Source organism: Protobothrops mucrosquamatus, unplaced genomic scaffold, assembly GCF_001527695.2.
Source record: "Protobothrops mucrosquamatus isolate PMUCROS unplaced genomic scaffold, P.Mucros_1.0 scaffold235, whole genome shotgun sequence".
Lineage (NCBI taxonomy): Eukaryota > Metazoa > Chordata > Lepidosauria > Squamata > Viperidae > Protobothrops > Protobothrops mucrosquamatus.
In genome coordinates this window covers 57,157-73,799 of record NW_015386586.1, presented here as the reverse complement: position 1 = coordinate 73,799, position 16,643 = coordinate 57,157, and the positions used below count along the sequence as shown (strand labels likewise).

At 45.9% G+C, this 16,643-nt stretch overlaps 1 protein-coding gene across 1 annotated transcript in view; it reads left to right on the top strand.

The window, feature by feature from the left end:
* LOC107285997 (obscurin) overlaps window positions 1-16,643 on the top strand; it is a 190,237-nt gene that overhangs the window by 157,825 nt on the left and 15,769 nt on the right. Inside the window, exons 74-83 of the mRNA XM_029283797.1 lie at window positions 1,868-2,068; window positions 7,251-7,333; window positions 8,202-8,375; window positions 9,822-9,981; window positions 10,951-11,067; window positions 12,371-12,535; window positions 13,540-13,698; window positions 14,654-14,831; window positions 14,948-15,061; window positions 16,211-16,378. Of these exons, the coding sequence (XP_029139630.1) occupies window positions 1,868-2,068; window positions 7,251-7,333; window positions 8,202-8,375; window positions 9,822-9,981; window positions 10,951-11,067; window positions 12,371-12,535; window positions 13,540-13,698; window positions 14,654-14,831; window positions 14,948-15,061; window positions 16,211-16,378 (1,519 nt within the window). The remainder of the gene's footprint in view (window positions 1-1,867; window positions 2,069-7,250; window positions 7,334-8,201; window positions 8,376-9,821; window positions 9,982-10,950; window positions 11,068-12,370; window positions 12,536-13,539; window positions 13,699-14,653; window positions 14,832-14,947; window positions 15,062-16,210; window positions 16,379-16,643) is intronic.

Here is a 16,643-nt window from a genome sequence, read left to right as displayed (position 1 = left end):
TCTTCTTCTTCTTCTTCTTCTTCTTCTTCTTCTTCTTCTTCTTCTTCTTCTTCTTCCTCCTCCTCCTCCTCCTCCTCTTCTTCTTCTTCTTCTTCTTCTTCTTCTTCTTCTTCTTCTTCTTCTTCTTCTTCTTCTTCTTCTTCTTCTTCTTCTTCTTCTTCTTCTTCCTTCTCTTCCTCTTCCTCCTCCTCCTCCTCCTCCTCCCTCCTGCAAACCCTCCTTCCTTCTAGCACTGATGATGATGGGTCATGAAATGTCTGCCAGAAAAAAAACCAATCTCAGAGAGCCTTTGCAGATTGGTGGCCTGGTGGGGAGTGGGATGGGAGAAGGGAACTGGGCCATCCCAGTGGTGAGCTCAACTTGCACAGCTCAACTTGCACAGGGTGGTGCACACACGTCTATGCATGCAACTTGACTTGTGCAGGTTGAGCTGCATGCATGCCCATGCACACTGGCCTGCTGCTCATGCGGCCTGGTTCTAAAAAGACCATGGCCTGGTAGTGGGCCTATGGCCCATGGGGGACTCCTAGTTCAACCCTGAGCTGTAAATATTCTCTTCTACCCTGAACCATAATCTAATGGAATGGCTGTTGCATAGCAATCCTCCCAATGGGAGGGGGCTCTAGCAAGGAATTAGCCTGGATTCATTATCATCATCATCATCAAACACAAGAGGCTAAGACTGACACCCCCCCCCCCAAATGCCTTAATACCTTATCTCAGTGATGGCGAACCTTTTATAGACTGAGTGCCCAAACTGCAACCCAAAACCCACTTATGCATCGTCGGGTGCCGGGTGGGTGTGGCCCATTGGCTGGGTGTGGCCCATTGGGTGGGCGTGGCTGCGGTGGTAACGGCAGACTGGGTGGGTCTAAAAAGTTCAATCAATCAATTCCAACTTTGCAAGATCTTTTTTTCCCCTGGGAGTAGTTGAAATTGACTGATTGATTGAACTTTTTTTCCCCACATGGCGGCGGAGGCCTAAAGCAAAAAGGTTTTATAAAACCCAGCTGAAGGCCTAGGACTGGGGCGACGGTGCGCGTGCCCACAGAGAGGGCTCTGAGTGCCGCCTCTGGCACCCGTGCCATAGGTTCGCCACCACTGCCTTATCTGGTTGTTCCCAAGCCAAAGCTGCCAGTCTGGGCAGATTCCTATATTAGAGGTAGAATACAATAAAGTAATCAGCTTGAACTCTGCCTCTGTGAGTCTGGTTGTTCACACCCAATAACAGCTTCTGAAATGTTATTTAAGAAGGTGATCCTTGGCCCAATAAAGTATGCTGTTCTGTTCTGTTTTGTATTCTTTATTCTACTCTACTCTACTCTGTTCTACATTTGTATTCTATTCTATTCTATTCTATTCTATTCTATTCTATTCTATTCAGTTCTCTATTATGTTTTCTATTCTATTCTATTTTATTCTATTCTATATTCTATTCTATTCTATATTCTATTCTATTCTATATTCTATTCTATTCTATTCTATTCTATTCTATTCTATTCTATTCTATTCTATTCTATTCTAATCTATTCTATTCTATTCTATATTCTATTCTATTCTATATTATATTCTATTCTACTCTATATTCTATTCTATTCTATTCTATTCTATTCTATTCTACTCTATTCTATAGTCTATAATCTAGTCTATAATCTATTCTATTCATAGTTCTGTTCTGTTCCGTTCCGTTCCGTCCCATCCCATCCCATCCCATTCTATTCTATTCTATTCTATTCTATTCTATTCTATTCTATTCTATTCTATTCTATTCTATTCTATTCTATTCAGTATGTTCTGTTCTGTTCTGTTCTATTCTCTCTATTTATTCAGTATATTCAGTTCAATTCAACCATCCTTCTGTTCATAGATTTTTGACATCTACATGGTCATTGCTGACTATACCCCAATGGGGGCAGACCGTGAAACCATCACTCTGAAGGAAGGCCAATATGTGGAGGTTTTAGACTCTGCTCATCCTTTGAAGTGGCTGGTCAGGACCAAACCCACCAAGTCAAGCCCATCGAGGCAAGGTTGGGTTTCTCCAGCCTACCTGGATAAGAAGTTAAAGGTGAGACTTATAAATAGTTGGGGAGGGGGGAGGTTCTTTCAAAATTGCTTAATCTTATGTCCCTGGCCTCTAGGTTCCCATGAATAGTTAAGCCAAGGGTGTCAAACTCAATTTCATTGAGGGCCGCATCAGGATTGCGGTTGCCCTTGGGGGGCCGGGTGGGTGCGGCCTACTGGGTGGGCGTGGATGGAGTGGGTGTGGCCTACTGGGTGGGCATGGCCAGCTATACATTGTTCGTGTCAGGGGTGCCTGTGGGGGCCTGGGCAGGAGTGGGACAGATCTGAGGGTCTCTGGCAGAAGGGGATGGGACCAGGGTAAGCGCCAAGGCATGGTCCATTTCTTCATTCCTCACAAAGGGTGACACCTTCCCAGCAGGCACCCAGGGGGCGGGGCCGACGCGGCAGGGGCTGGTTCCTCGCTGTTTCTGGACGGCCTTGTGGAGCTAAGACTGAATGCGTTTCAGCATAGATGGTGACCATAAAATTGTACATTGGCTCCCGGCCGGCCTGGGCCAGAGCCAAGGCAGCGGGGGCCATTCCCTCACTGTTTCCAGGATGGCTTCGCGGGCCACATGAAACCACTTCGCGGGCCGCATCTGGCCCCCGGGCCTTGTGTTTGACATGTCTGAGTTAAGCCAACTTCTACCCAGCAGTTTCAGTAAAGAATTACTATATTTCATATATAGTCATATACGAAGTACAAGTAGTCCTTAATTTATAATCATTCATTTAGTGACCATTCAAAGTTACAATGGCACTGAAAAAAGTGACCTATGGCTATTTTTCACACTTATAACTATTGCAGTCTCCCCATGGCCACATGATCCAAATTTGGACGCTTGGCAACTGACTCATCTTTATGACGGTTGCTTGGTCCCAGGCTCAGGTGATTCCCTTTGGCGACCTCCTGACAAGCAGAGTTGATGGGGATGCTGGATTCGTTTAACAACTGAGTGACTAACTTAACCACTGCAGTGATTCATTTAACAACTATAGCAAGAAAGGTTGTAAAACGGGGCAAAGCTCACAACAACTATCTCACTTAGCCCTGGAAATTTTGGGCTCAATTGTGGTCATAAGTTAAGGACTGCCTGTATATTAACATTTATATGTATGGTTTTATACAGAATGGGACAATTGATCGCAGACCCATGGATGTGCCCATTTCATCCTGGCTTTCTCAGCCCAGCTGACCCACTGCAGGCCTTTGTCCGTGACTGGCCTTCCGTGGACACTTAATCGCATCCCCACCAGGCGACCCACTGCTGGTCTTCATCCACGGCCGGCCCTCTCCTGGTGCTATGCCACCCCACTACTACTCTGCTATTTCTCCCACACTGCCTAGTCATGGGCGACACAAATCTCCATGGCCGATTCCATCCACGGGACAATTAACCCTGCTTCTGCCATGCCCTACAGCAGACATGTCAAACACAAGGCCCGGGGGCTGGATGCAGCCCGCAAAGTGGTTTCATGTGGCCCACAAAGCCATCCTGGAAACAGTGAGGGAACAGCCCCTGCTGCCTTGGCCTTGGCCCAGGCCGGCCGGGAGCCAATGTATAATTTTGTGGTGGCCACCTTGGCACTTGCCCTGGTGGACCATGCCTTGGCACTTGCCCCGGTCCCACCCCCTTCTGCCAGAGACCCTCAGATCTGTCCCACTCCTGCCCAGGCCCCCACGGGCCCCCTTGACGCGAATGATGTAGAGCTGGCCACGCCCACCCAGTAGGCCACACCCACTCCATCCACACCCACCCAGTAGGCTGCACCCACTCTGGCCACACCCACCCGGCGCCCCCAGGGCAACTGCAATGCTGATGCGGCCCTCAGTGAAATTGAGTTTGACACCCCTGCCCTACAGCAAGAGACACGGGGGGGGGAGAGGGGTTGGCGGCAGGCAGGATTGAGGCAGGGGCTTGCAGAGAAGTGCCAGCGTGATCCGGGGCCTCTGTGAGGTGCAGAGGGGTGTCTGCAGCAGCGGTGGGATGGTGATGGGGGGACATCGGTGCCAGGCAGCTGGATTGGCACGGTGCTGGGAAGGTGCTGGAAGGCACTTCCTATTCCAGCTGCCTTTCACCACCAGCACCCCTCCACCCCAGTGCCTTCCTGATTCAGCCAGTAAGGGATGGAGCATACCAAGTTCAGGGAGCACCAGGATCCCCCCCTCATTGGAACCCTGAACTACAAATAACCTCCTTTACAGGTAGTCCTCGATTTATGATCAAAATGTTTCCAAGTGAGACATTTGTTAAGTGAGTTTTGCCCCAAAATTTATGTTGCTAAATGAGACATTTGTTAAGTGAGTTTTGCCCCATTTTACAACTTTTCTTGCCACAACTGCCACAAGTGAATCACTGCAGCTATTTAGTTAGTATCATGGCTGTTAAGTGAATCTGGCTTCCCCCATTGACTTTGCTTTTGAGAAGGTCACAAAAGTTGACCCCAGGACACTGCAACCATCATAAATACGAGTCAGTTGCCAAGTGTCCGAATTTTGATCACATGAACATGGGGCTGCTGCAATGGTCATAAGTGTGAAAAACTGTCATCAGTGCCTTTTTTCAGTGATGTCGTAACTTTGAACGGTCACTAAATGAACTATTGTAAATCACGGACTACCCATATTTGTAACTAGAGCTGGTCCTCTCACCTCCCCTCTCCCTCCTTGGATGCTGGTACCCAATGAACTGGGACACCCCCTCCCCTCTTTTTGGAGATGTGGCTGCCTTCCTGCCTACCCCCCCTTTTAACCTGCTCTTGATTTAGCACAAGAATTCCACCCCTTTTTTTTCTCCTGCCCTCCCCACTTTTGAAATGCACATTTCCCTTCTTTTTTTTTCTTCTTCCTCCTGGGCTGTGTCAAAACATCATGGAAAGGTGCTCAGGGCATCTCCTCGAGGTCTGTGGACTCTCTTGGCACCTTGGCTGTGTCTTTATATGCACATTTCTTTGACTTGGGAAGTTTTGCAGGGCTGGTGGCAGCCCGTCGACTGGGGGGTGCAAGGAGGGAAAAATGTGGGGGTTCCCAGGAGTGTCTTCTGCTGGGATGGAGACCTACCACCTCACCTTTCACCCCCTCTTTTTCAAGGCAGCGTTGGGAGAATTTTCCTGGGGATCAAAAGGCAGTTGCTGGAAAAACAAGTTTTTTCCCCCAATTTTATTTGAGTCAGAAACAGTACCAAGCTTGGACAGCTGACAATACAACTGGCAGATCAGTCAAGTTTATATACCATGTTTAGCCTCTGGTGTGAGCTAAATATCTTTTTATGACCAGCACATATAGCCTTTATGGTTACAGGATTGTTGCCCTCTTTATTGGCAGAGATCTCTCTGACCGGCCACAGGGTTTTTTTTTTTGTTTTTTTTGATAACTTTTATTGTTGTAGAAAACATGTGAAGATCCCACGTCTTTCAGGGATAAGTGGCTCCTATTCTCTTCTTTAGAGTTTTGCGCCTTTCTATGATTTGAAATCATAATTTTCTTCTCTGGTTCTTTAAAGTTGGCGGAGATGGTGTATTTTCTACTTACAGAAACATTGCATTTTGCCTGGCTATTGTTAACTTGCAGCTTGATTTTCGCTTTCTGCCATCCGTTTTCTCCTAAGCGCCACGTGCAGTTTTTAAGCTCTTTGACTTCATCGCTTCTTAATAAAGGAGTTTCAAAATTCTCTCTACAGCAGTTTTCAAGATTGTCTCTCCAATTCCCAACCCCTCACCCCGCAATTGTGCAAAGAACTTCACAGAGCAAGGAAAAATAAGTTCAAGTGAGGTTTTGGGTGTGTAAAATAAAAGGAGGGGCATTTTGAATCAAGAGATATATTGGGTCAACTGAGAATGACAGAATGAAAGAGAAACTTCGTAATTGTGAGAACACTTAATCAGTGGAACGACTTGCCTCCAGAAGTTGTGGGTGCTCTCTGGAGACTTTTAAGAAGAGATTGGACAGCCACTTGTCTCAAATTGTAGAGGGTCTCCTGCTTGAGCAAAGGTTGGACTAGATTAGAGGAGCATCTGCACAGCATATGGGCTAGAGCACGGGTCAGCAACCCGTGGCTCTGGAGCCACATGTGGCTCTTTGAGCCTTCTCCTGTGGCTCCCAGCCACCATTTGCAGAGAGAGAGAGAGAGAGAGAGAGAGAGAGAGAGAGAGAGAGAGAGGCACTTGTGCTTCCCTTCTCTCTCTCTCTCTCTCTGTCTCTCTCTCTGTGTGTGTGTGTGTGTGTGTGTTGTGTAAAAAAGAGAGTGGCCTCATGCTGTTTTTGGACAAGTTGACAAGTTTATTGAGCGGGGCTCCTACCTTTGGTGTATCTCACCAGGAAGCAACAGAAAGCAGCATCTCTCTCTCTCTCTCTCTCTCTCTCTCTCTCTCTCTCTCTCTCTCTCTCTCTCTCTCTCTCTCTCTCTCTCCCTCTCTCTCACTGAGTGGGGGAAGAGGACTGGCAAACCAAGGGCAGGAGAGAGCCAGCCCAATAAGAATGTGTGTCAGCTTGTTGGAGAACAGTGTGAAGCCAGCTTGCCGGATGAGCAGAAGATCAGAAAGAGGGAGAGAGAGGGGGGGAGGGAGAGAGGGAGGGAGACAAAGAGAGGGGGAGAGAGAGAGGGGGAGGGAGGGAGGGAGGGAGAACTCATGCGCAGCACCCTCTATTTCTTTTTAATTAAACTTTTCAATCAAGCTTGTCCCCCTTGCGCGTGTGCAGGTTTTGTGGCTCCCAGTGTTTTCTTTTCTCTGGGAAACGGGTCCAAGTGGCTCTTTGAGTGTTTAAGGTTGCCGACCCCTGGACTAGAGTCTAGACCTTTCTAAGTCGAGATAGGGGATCCCATGTACTGCTATAATCCAACTACTTCCCATCCTTTGCACCTTGTTTGATAACCTCCGTTGGAAGACCTGGAAGCTGTCTTAAGGACAGCCCTTCTTGGCAGATACTAGATCAGAGGCCCCCAACCTCTCCGGTTCCGTGGAGAAAGGCTTGGTTTTGTGTGCTGCCTGCATCCCATGGATGGGGCTTTGCTTGTTTGTGCGGACCGGTTGCTGGCATGCTGCGGCCTGGTACCGGACCACAGACTGGGGGTTGGGCATCCCTGTACTAAATCATAAAAACCTACATCTGGAAGGGACCTTGGAGGTCTTCTGGTCTAGCCCAAGGCAGAAGTCTCTTATATCTTTGGTTTTTTTTTTAATTTTAGCTCTCTGCAGAGTGGGGTATCCCCGATGTCCCAGAATTCCATGGAGAATTTGTTTCAGAAGATGAATACCGGAAGAAATTAAGGTGAGCTTGGTGAAAATCCTTCCTGTTGGAGCAAACTACTTCTCTGCCTCAAAGGCCGTGTATCCTACTCTTGCAGCTGGTGATATATAAGAATAATTTCATAGAATCACAGCATAGGAAGGTACTTAGACATCATCTTGTATAACCCCCCACCACATGCAGGATCCAGTAGAGCATTTGTGATCTTTCCAGCTGGCATCCCATCAGCAAAGACATTGGGGAACCAGCAGGAAATGCCACTAGTCACTCCTGTAAGTCACTCCTGCCTTTTCGTTATCCCAGAAGCCCCCAGGTTAATGGGGGACTCATGGGCAGAGGGTCTCTGCCTGTTTGCATTTCTGGCACATGGCAGCATCCCCTTACCACCCCTTACACAGGTAGTCCTCCACTTATAACAGTTCATTTAGTGATCATTCAAAGTTACAATGGCACTGAAAAAAGTGACTTATGACCGTTTTTCATACTTACTGTACGATCGTTGCAGCATCCCCATGCTCACATGACCAAAATTTGGACGCTTGGCAACTGACTCATATTTATGACAGTTACACTGTCCTGGGGTCACGTGGTCCCCTTTTATGACCTTCTGACAAGCAAAGTCAGTGAAGAAGCTAGATTCACTTTGCTGCAGGGATTCACTTCACAACTGTGGCAAGAAAAGTTGTAAAATGGGGCAAAATTCACTTAACTACTATCTCACTTAGCAGTGGAAATTTTGGGATCGATTGTGGTCATAAGTCAAGGACTGCCTGTGCTTTCATGCTTATCCGTTGAAATTTAGAATGAATTTCCGCGACGGTCACCTTCAAAGGATGGGGTGTGTTTTTATGAATTTTCACTCGTTTTTCTGTTTCTGCTTCCTCTTTAGCCTTATCGTTCAAGATCTGTTGGGCACGGAAGAGGAATATGTCAAGGATCTGCAGTTCCTGCAAACGCACCACATCCAGTTCACGGAGACTTGCCCCGCCGTTCCTGTTGCTGTGTCCAACCAGAAGCCCGTTATTTTCAGAAACATTACTGACATAACGCACTTCCATTCCAAGTACGTAGCGGGGAGGCAGATATGTAGTATAACAGCCAAATGGCTTTGAAAGAATAAAGTACACTAGAAAAGGTAGTTTAATAGGAACCCCCCGCCCTCCCGTGTGCTGCTATCCACTCAACCAAAGTTTTATAAAACAATGTCCTCTGATATGCTATCCACATTATTATTATTTTGCTTTACGTGTAGCCCTCGATGTACGACCACCATTGAGCCCAAAGTTTTTGTGAGACATTTCTTAAGTGAGTTTTGTTCCATTTTACCATCTTTCTTGCCACAGTCATTAAATGAATCACTGCAATTGTTCTGTTAGTCACACAGTCGTTAAGTGAATCTGGCTTCCCCATTGACTTTGCTTGTTAGAAGGTCACAAAAGACCCCAAGACATTGCAACTGTCATAAATACAGGCCGGTTGCCAAGCAGCCGAATTTTATTCAAGTGACCTTGTTGTTAGTTGCGAAGTTGTGTCTGACCCATCGCGACCCCATGGACAACGTTCCACCAGGCCTTCCTGTCCTCTACCATCTTCTGGAGTCCATTTAAGCTCACGCCTCCTGCTTCAGTGACTCCATCCAGCCACCTCATTCTCTGTCGTCCCCTTCTTCTATTGCCCTCCATCTTTCCCAGCATCAGGCTCTTCTCCAGTGAGTCCTTCCTTCTCATTAGGTGGCCAAAGCACTTGAGTTTCAACTTCAGGATCTGGCCTTCTAAAGAGCAGTCAGGGTTGATCTCCTCTAGGACTGACCGGTTGGATCGCCTTGCAGTCCAGGGGACTCGCAGGAGTCTTCTCCAGCATCATAGTTCAAAGGCCTCCATTCTTTGTCGCTCAGCCTTTTTATGGTCCAACTTTCACAGCCATCCATTGCAACTGGGAAGTGACCATGGGGATGCTGCAATGGTCATAACGGTCATAAGTCCCTTTTTTCAGTACTGTTGTAACTTTGAGTGGTCACTAAACAAACTTGTAAGTAAAGGACTACTTGTATTGGAACTATTAGGTCTAATTCTTTCTTCCACCAAGATGCACCCCCCCCTAATTTAAATGCAGGGCCTTTTCAGTGTTAGCATTCAGAATCTTGTTTCCTGGGAAAACAATGTATCTTTTCTTTGTTTCTCTAATCCTGTTGTCTTAAGAACTGTTTTCAAGATTGTTTTCAGGGTTTATGTGAATGGCACGAATAAAAATCGGTTGAGCTTTAAGTTCATTTCTCACCATTTTGACTTTTTTGACCCTGTGGACTTTTAAGGAAGGCATTTGGACAAGGCGAGGCAGATTGTGTTTAACTGCTGCTAAATTGAATGATGGAAGATGCTTTAGTTGGAAAAGAAATTGTCAGGAGATGGAATATCATACAATCATCGGGATAGAAAGGATCTTAGAGGTCTTCTAGTCCAGCCCCCTGCCCACATCCTCTTCTCATGCTCCTTTCTGTTTTTTCTTGCAGCACCTTTTTCCCAGAGCTTCAGAAATGTGACACGGATGACGATGTGGCTATGTGCTTCCTTAAAAACGAAGGGGAATTTGACAAATACATCACCTACTTGGTGGGCCGGGTTCAAGCTGAATCCATTGTGGTCAGCAAAGTGGTCCAGGAGTTTTATAAGGTGAGGTCACCCTCAACTGAAAGGGTCTTCTGCTGGACTTTTCACTAACCTACACCTATTTGTCCTGACGTGTAATGTCCAAGAATTCTTTGGAAACAGTCCTATATTTGTACATCAAGCATTATTATACATTGGTGAACCAGTTCGCTGTAGTAATGAAGACACCAAGTTGGAAACTGGGAGATTGTGAGTTCTAGTCTCACCTTAGGCATGAAAGCTAGCTAGGTGACTTTGGGCCAGTTACTAGGAGACAGTGAGTTCTAGTTCTGCCTTAAGTCATGAAAGCTGGCTAGATGACTTTGAGTTAGTCACCAGGAGTTCTAGTCCTGCGTTAGGCATGCAAGCCGGCTTGGTGATTTTGGACCAATCACCAGGAGACGGTGAGTTCTAGATTCACCTTAAGCATGAAAGCTGCCTGGGTGACTTTGGGCCAATGACAAAGAGACTGTAAGTTCCAGTTCCATCTTAGGCATGAAAGCCACCTGGATGACCTTGGCTCAATCACCAGGTGATGGTGAGTTCTAGTCCTGCCTTTGGTGACTTTGGGCCAATCACCAGGAGTCAGTGAATTCTAGTCCTGCCTTAGCCATGAAAGCCAGTGGGTGTCTTTGAGCCAGTCCCCCCCTCTCAACTCAACCCACTTCACGGGACTGTTGTGGGGAAAATAGGAGGAGGAATGAATATTCAGTATGTTTGCCATCTTGAGTTATTTACTTTAAAAAAAAAACAAAGGCAGGATGAAAATAAAGAATTGTGCATCTTTGCAGCAAGGCAGAGCAATATGTGGATAAGATCCTTCTCCTTGTATGGTGCTGAAACGCTAAATAAGTGCCTGTATTGAAGAAAGTTACTTCCTTATTAGAGCAATAATAGAAAAATTGTGTGGTTTGTAAAGGAATTAATGGTTTTCCTGGACAATAAGCAAACTGAGTTAACAAGTCCCCGACTCTCATCTTTCTCTCTCTCCAGCGATACACAGAGGGAACGCTGGCCAGTGAGGATCCTTCTCTGCCGCCGATCCTCCCTCTGCAACACTACCTAGAGAGACCCATAACCCGGATCCAGAAATATCAAACGGCAATCAAGGTTGGAGCACAACTTTCAGTAACTTGTTGGTAGCGCAACAACTGGGTCTCACATTGCTGAGGAATCTAGTACAGGAAGTCCTCAATTTACAACCACAACTGAGATCAGAATTTCCATTGCTAAGCAAGGCAATTGCTAAGTGGGTGCCACCCAAATTTACGACCAATCGCCATGGTTGTTAAACAAATCATGACAGTCGTTAAGTGAATCATGTGGTTGTTAAGCAAATCTGGCTTCCTGCTTTGACTTGGCTGGTTAGAAGTAGGCTGGTCGCAAATGGTGATCACATGACCCCAGGACTCTGCAACCATCGTAAATACATGCCAGTTGCCAAGCTCCCAAATTTTGATCAGGTCACTGAGAGGATGCTATGATGGCCATAAATACGAGGAGTAGCTATGAAACCACGCTTTTTTTCAGTGGGGCTGGAACATTGAGCAGTTGCTAAAGGAATGGTTGTAAATTGAGGATTATTTGTACAAATTGTCTTCAGTTTAAAATGGCAATTGGGACTGGGGTTGTTGTTGCTAAGAGATGCAGGTTATGGAGGGGGTGCATGAATGCTCTTGGCAGGTGCTAGGGAGGACAGGTCGGTTGGTAGCCAGGGGGGGAGGAGAATGGAGGAGGAAGAAGGGAGGTGGGTAGGTAGGTAAGTAGGTAGGTAGGTAAGAAGGAAGGAAGGAAGGAAGGAAGGAAGGAAGGAAGGAAGGAAGGAAGGAAGGAGGATGGGAGGGAGGTAGGAGAGGGAGGATGAGAGGGAGGAAGGGGAAAACGAGAGAGGGAAGAAAAAGAGAGGGTGGGAGGAAGGAAGGAGTAGGAGAAGGAGAAGAACGGTGGGGTTCTTGGCAGTTTTTTTGCAGATGACTCAATGTGATAATATCAATGTTAGAAGGGAGTTGGGTTTGTGGGGAGGAGGAAGACCACTGTGGGGTCTTTGGTACTCTCTGAGCTTGGGGGCTTTCTTGAAAGACATAGCATGAACCCAACTAGGTGACATCATCAGTACTAAAAGGGAACAGGGTTTGCTCTCTCTGTATATATTTAGTTGTTTTGCCTGTCAGTGTTGGTGGGAATGGTCTTAGTTGTTCCTTGATAATCAATACTGACAGCCTTCCTTCCTTCCTTCCTTCCTTCCTTCCTTCCTTCCTTCCTTCCTTCCTTCCTTCCTTCCTTCCTTCCTTCCTTCCTTCTTCTCTCCCGCCCTCCCTCCCTCCCTTTCCACTTCAACCACATTTCTGTTGCAAATATTCATCATGGGCTAGGCCACAAAGTATGCAAACGGTACCTTTCCTTGTGTTCACAGGACATGATCCGAAACAAAGCAAGGAACACTCAAAACTGTGCCCTCCTAGAACAGGCCTACGCCATTGTTTCTGCACTCAACAGGCGAGCGGAAAACAACCTTCATATTTCTCTCATTGAGAACTACCCTGGAACACTGGAAATATTAGGGGAACCCATCCGCCAGGTAAACGAAAGCTCGTTCTCACAACACACCTTCCTGTTTAGGCTCTGGCTCTTTCTGCTGAACCCCAAAAATATGTTTTTCACTTTGATCCTGGTGCTTTTTGCTCGACATGTTCTTTTATAGAGGTGCAATCAGCCATCCAGAGTCATTTGACTGTGAGATCAGAAAATCAGTTTAGTCTAGTGCTTAAGGCACCAGGCTAGACACCAGGAGATGGTGAGTTCTAGTTCCACCTTAGGTATGAAAGCCAGTTAGATGACTTTGGGCCAATAATTAGGAGATGGTGAGTTGTAGTCCCGCCCTAGGCATGAAAGCTGGGTGAGTGATTTTGGCCAATCACCAGGAGGCAGTGAGTTCTAGTTCTGCTTAGGCATGAAACCCGGTTGGGTGACTGTTTGATCAGTCACCAGGAAACTGTGAGTTCTAGTCCTGTCTTAGGCATGAAAGCTAACGGTGACTTTGAGCCAATCACCAGGAGAAGGTGAGTTATAGCCCTGCCTCAGGCATGAAAGCCAGCTGGGTGACTTGGATCAATTACCAGGAGACAGTGAGTTATAGTCCTGCCTTAGGCATGAAAGCCAGCTGGATGACTTTGGACCAATCACCAGGAGATGATGAATTATTGTCCTGCCTTAGGCATGAAAGTCAGCTTGGTAACTTGGGGCCAAATCCTCTCTCTCAGCCCAACCCATCTCACAGGTTTGTCATTGTGGGGAAAATAGGAGGAGGCAGGTGTATTGGATATGCTTGTTGCTGTGAGTTGTTTCTTCTTTGCAAAGAGAATTAAAAATCCTTTCGTTCTTTTCTGCTGACAGTTTGTTAGAGGTCTCAGACAAATAACTCAAACTCTAATCATGAAGGGATCATTCAGTCTGTTGCTCAACAGGGCAGATCCAGAAGCAAAGGGTCAAAACTCTTGCTGGAGCACCAAAAGAATTTTCTGATGATGTGATTTATGAAGCCTGCGGAACTCCCTGCCACATGTTTTGCTATTTTTTTCGCAGGGACAATTCATTGTGTGGGAAGGCGCTCCGGGGGCCCGCATGGCTTGGAAGGGACATAAGCGACACGTCTTCCTCTTCAAGGGTTACCTGCTCGTGTGCAAGCCAAAACGAGACACGAAGTTGGATACTTACAGTTACCTATTCAAGAACATGATGAAGGTTGAATATGTCTTTTATTAATGGTTGGCTTTCTCTGTCTCCTCTTGGGTATCTAACTAAAACCAAGTTAAGCAATCAGAACGGTACTGAATTTTCCCTTGATGTAGCTTCAGAGGTCCTAGATCTCACAGCAATGCAGCCAGTTGGGTCTGGTGATTAAGGCATCAGGTTGTGAGTTCTAGTCCCATGAAGGCCAGCTGGGTGAATATGGACCAGTCACTAGGAGATGGTGAATTCTAGTCCCACCTTGAGCATGAAAGCCAGCTGGTTGACTTTGTATGAATTACCAGAAGACAGTGAGTTCAAGTACCAACTTAGGTGTAAAACCTGGCTGGGTGACTTTGGGCCAGTCCCTCTCTCTCAGCCCAGTCCACCTCACAAGGTTGTTGTTGTGGGGAAAATAGGAGGAGGAAATATTAGGTGTGTTTGCTGCCTTGAGTTATTTGTAAAACTAATAAAGGTGGGAGGTAGGCAGACAGACAACTATACAGGTAGTCCTTGATTTACGACCACATCTGAGCCGCAGATTTCTGTTGCTAAGCAAGACAGTGTTAAGTGAGTTTTGCCCCATTTGATGACCTTTTTGTCACCGTTATTAAGTAAATCCTTGCAATAGTTAAGTTAGTCACATGATCGTTAAGTGAACTTGGCTTCCCCATTGACTTTGCTTATCAGAAGATTGCAAAAGGGGATCACTTGACCCCAGGATATTGCAACAGTCATAAATACGAGCCAGTTGCCAATCTCTGAATTTTAATCACATGACCACAGGGATGTTGCAAAGGTCCTAAGTGTGAAAAATGGTCCTAAGTCACTTTTTTTTGTGCCGTTGTAACTTTAAACGGTCACTAATCAGTGGTTGTAAGTCGAGGACTATCTCTGTACAGATATAAGATCTACTGCAAATGTGAGCATGATCCTGGATAACTTGTAATCCTGATTTTTGGTCCCTCAGCTGTCCCACATCGATGTGAACGACGTGATCGAAGGAGACGATCGGGCGTTTGAGATCTGGCATGAACGGGAAGATTCGGTCCGGAAATATCTCTTCCAGGCGCGGACCGTTATCATCAAAAACTCGTGGGTGAAGGAAATCTGTTGTATTCAGCAACGGATTAGTCTCCCTGTATGGGGTGAGTAGAAGTCAGGGCTTCGGTTCCTAAAATTGATTTTTTGCTGCTTTTTCATGTAGTCCTTCTTTCTCAAGACCCCAGGTTCAAATCCAATTTTTTTTTTTTTTCTGTTTCAGATCCACCCGATTTTGAGGAGGAACTGGCGGACTGTACAGCAGAACTGGGTGAAACGGTCAAGCTTGCCTGCCGAGTCACAGGCACCCCTAAACCAGGTGTCACCTGGTATAAAGGTATAACCAGCCTCAGTTTTCCCAAAATGAAGGTCAAATTAAAGTGGTCGATTTTGAACAGGGAGACTACTGATCGTCCTGAACTTATGACCACAACTGAGCCTCAAAATTTCATTTCTAAACAAGACACAGGTTGAATTTTGCTCCATTTGATAACCTTTCTTGCCACAAATGTTAAGCGAATCCCTGCAGTTGTTAAGTTAGTCACACGGTTGTGAAGTGAATCCAGCTTCCCCATTGACTTTGCTTATCAGAAGGTCACAAAAGAAGATCGCGTGATCCCGGGACACTGAAACTGTCATAAATATGAGTCAGTTGCCAAGCATTTGAATTTTGATCAGGGGACCATGGGGGTGCTACAATGGATGCAAGTGTGAAAAACAGTCTTAAGTCCCTTTTTTCATCACCGCTGTACCTTCCAATGGTCCCTAAGTGAATTGTTGTAAGTTGAAAACTACATGTATATTCTTCTTCTCCTTTGTCTTGTGTTTGTTTCCCAGTAATAATAATATTGTACTGTCTGCTAATGTTAACATGAACTTATCTTGTTAGTCAGCTGCTAATTCCAGGATATTAAGGATATTAATTATAGCATAAAAACGATTCAGAAAGAATAAAACAACAGAACGCCTGCCAAACAAAGATATTATTTACAGATAGTCCTGGACTTCCAATTATACATTTAGCGACCATTCCAAGTTACAACGGCACTGAAAAAGGTGATTTATGCCTGGTCCTCGCACTTATGACCATCACAATATCACATTGTAAAAATTTGGGCACTTGGCAATCAGCTTACATTTTTAATATTTGCAACATCCTGGGGTCACACGATCGCCATTTGCAACCTTCCCCCCCAGATTAATGGGCTTTGCTTAATGACTGTGTGATTCACTTAACGATGGCAGGGATTCACTGAATACCTGTGGCAAAAGAAATATGGAAATAAATTCATCAGAGAAATAAATATTGTAAAATCAATCTCAACTTACTTAACAACTGCCTTCCTTAACAAATGGAATTCTGGTTGTAAGTCAAGGACAACCTGTGTGTCAAAATAAACAAAGGGAATCCATTTTACAATCTTATTTAGCTCTGAATCCAGCCCCGTGTTCATCAAAGGGTGTCTTTTTATCTCTTGCTTTACAGATGGGAAGCCGGTCGACGTGGATCCTCACCACATCATCATCGAAGATCCCGATGGATCTTGTACATTGATCCTTGATAATTTGACTGGAGTGGATTCTGGGCAATATTTGTGCTATGCATCTAGTCCAGCCGGCAGTGCCAGCACCCTTGGGAAAATTCTCGTCCAAGGTACCAGCACTACACAAACAGACACACAAACACACAAATACACACATATACACAGGCAACCTTGGAGGTCCAGAGAGAAGTATGTAAGGTCTTTCATTGTTCCACACACTAGTCCTGCTCCCAAAATGCATCCAACCCGCTAGCAGGGCTGTTAGTGTGTGATGGGGAAACACAGAAAGTGGAGATTGTCACATAACACTACAAAACGCACAGCATGAGAGACCCCACAAGTCAACTGTGCAGAGGAAGGAAAGAAATTAAACCC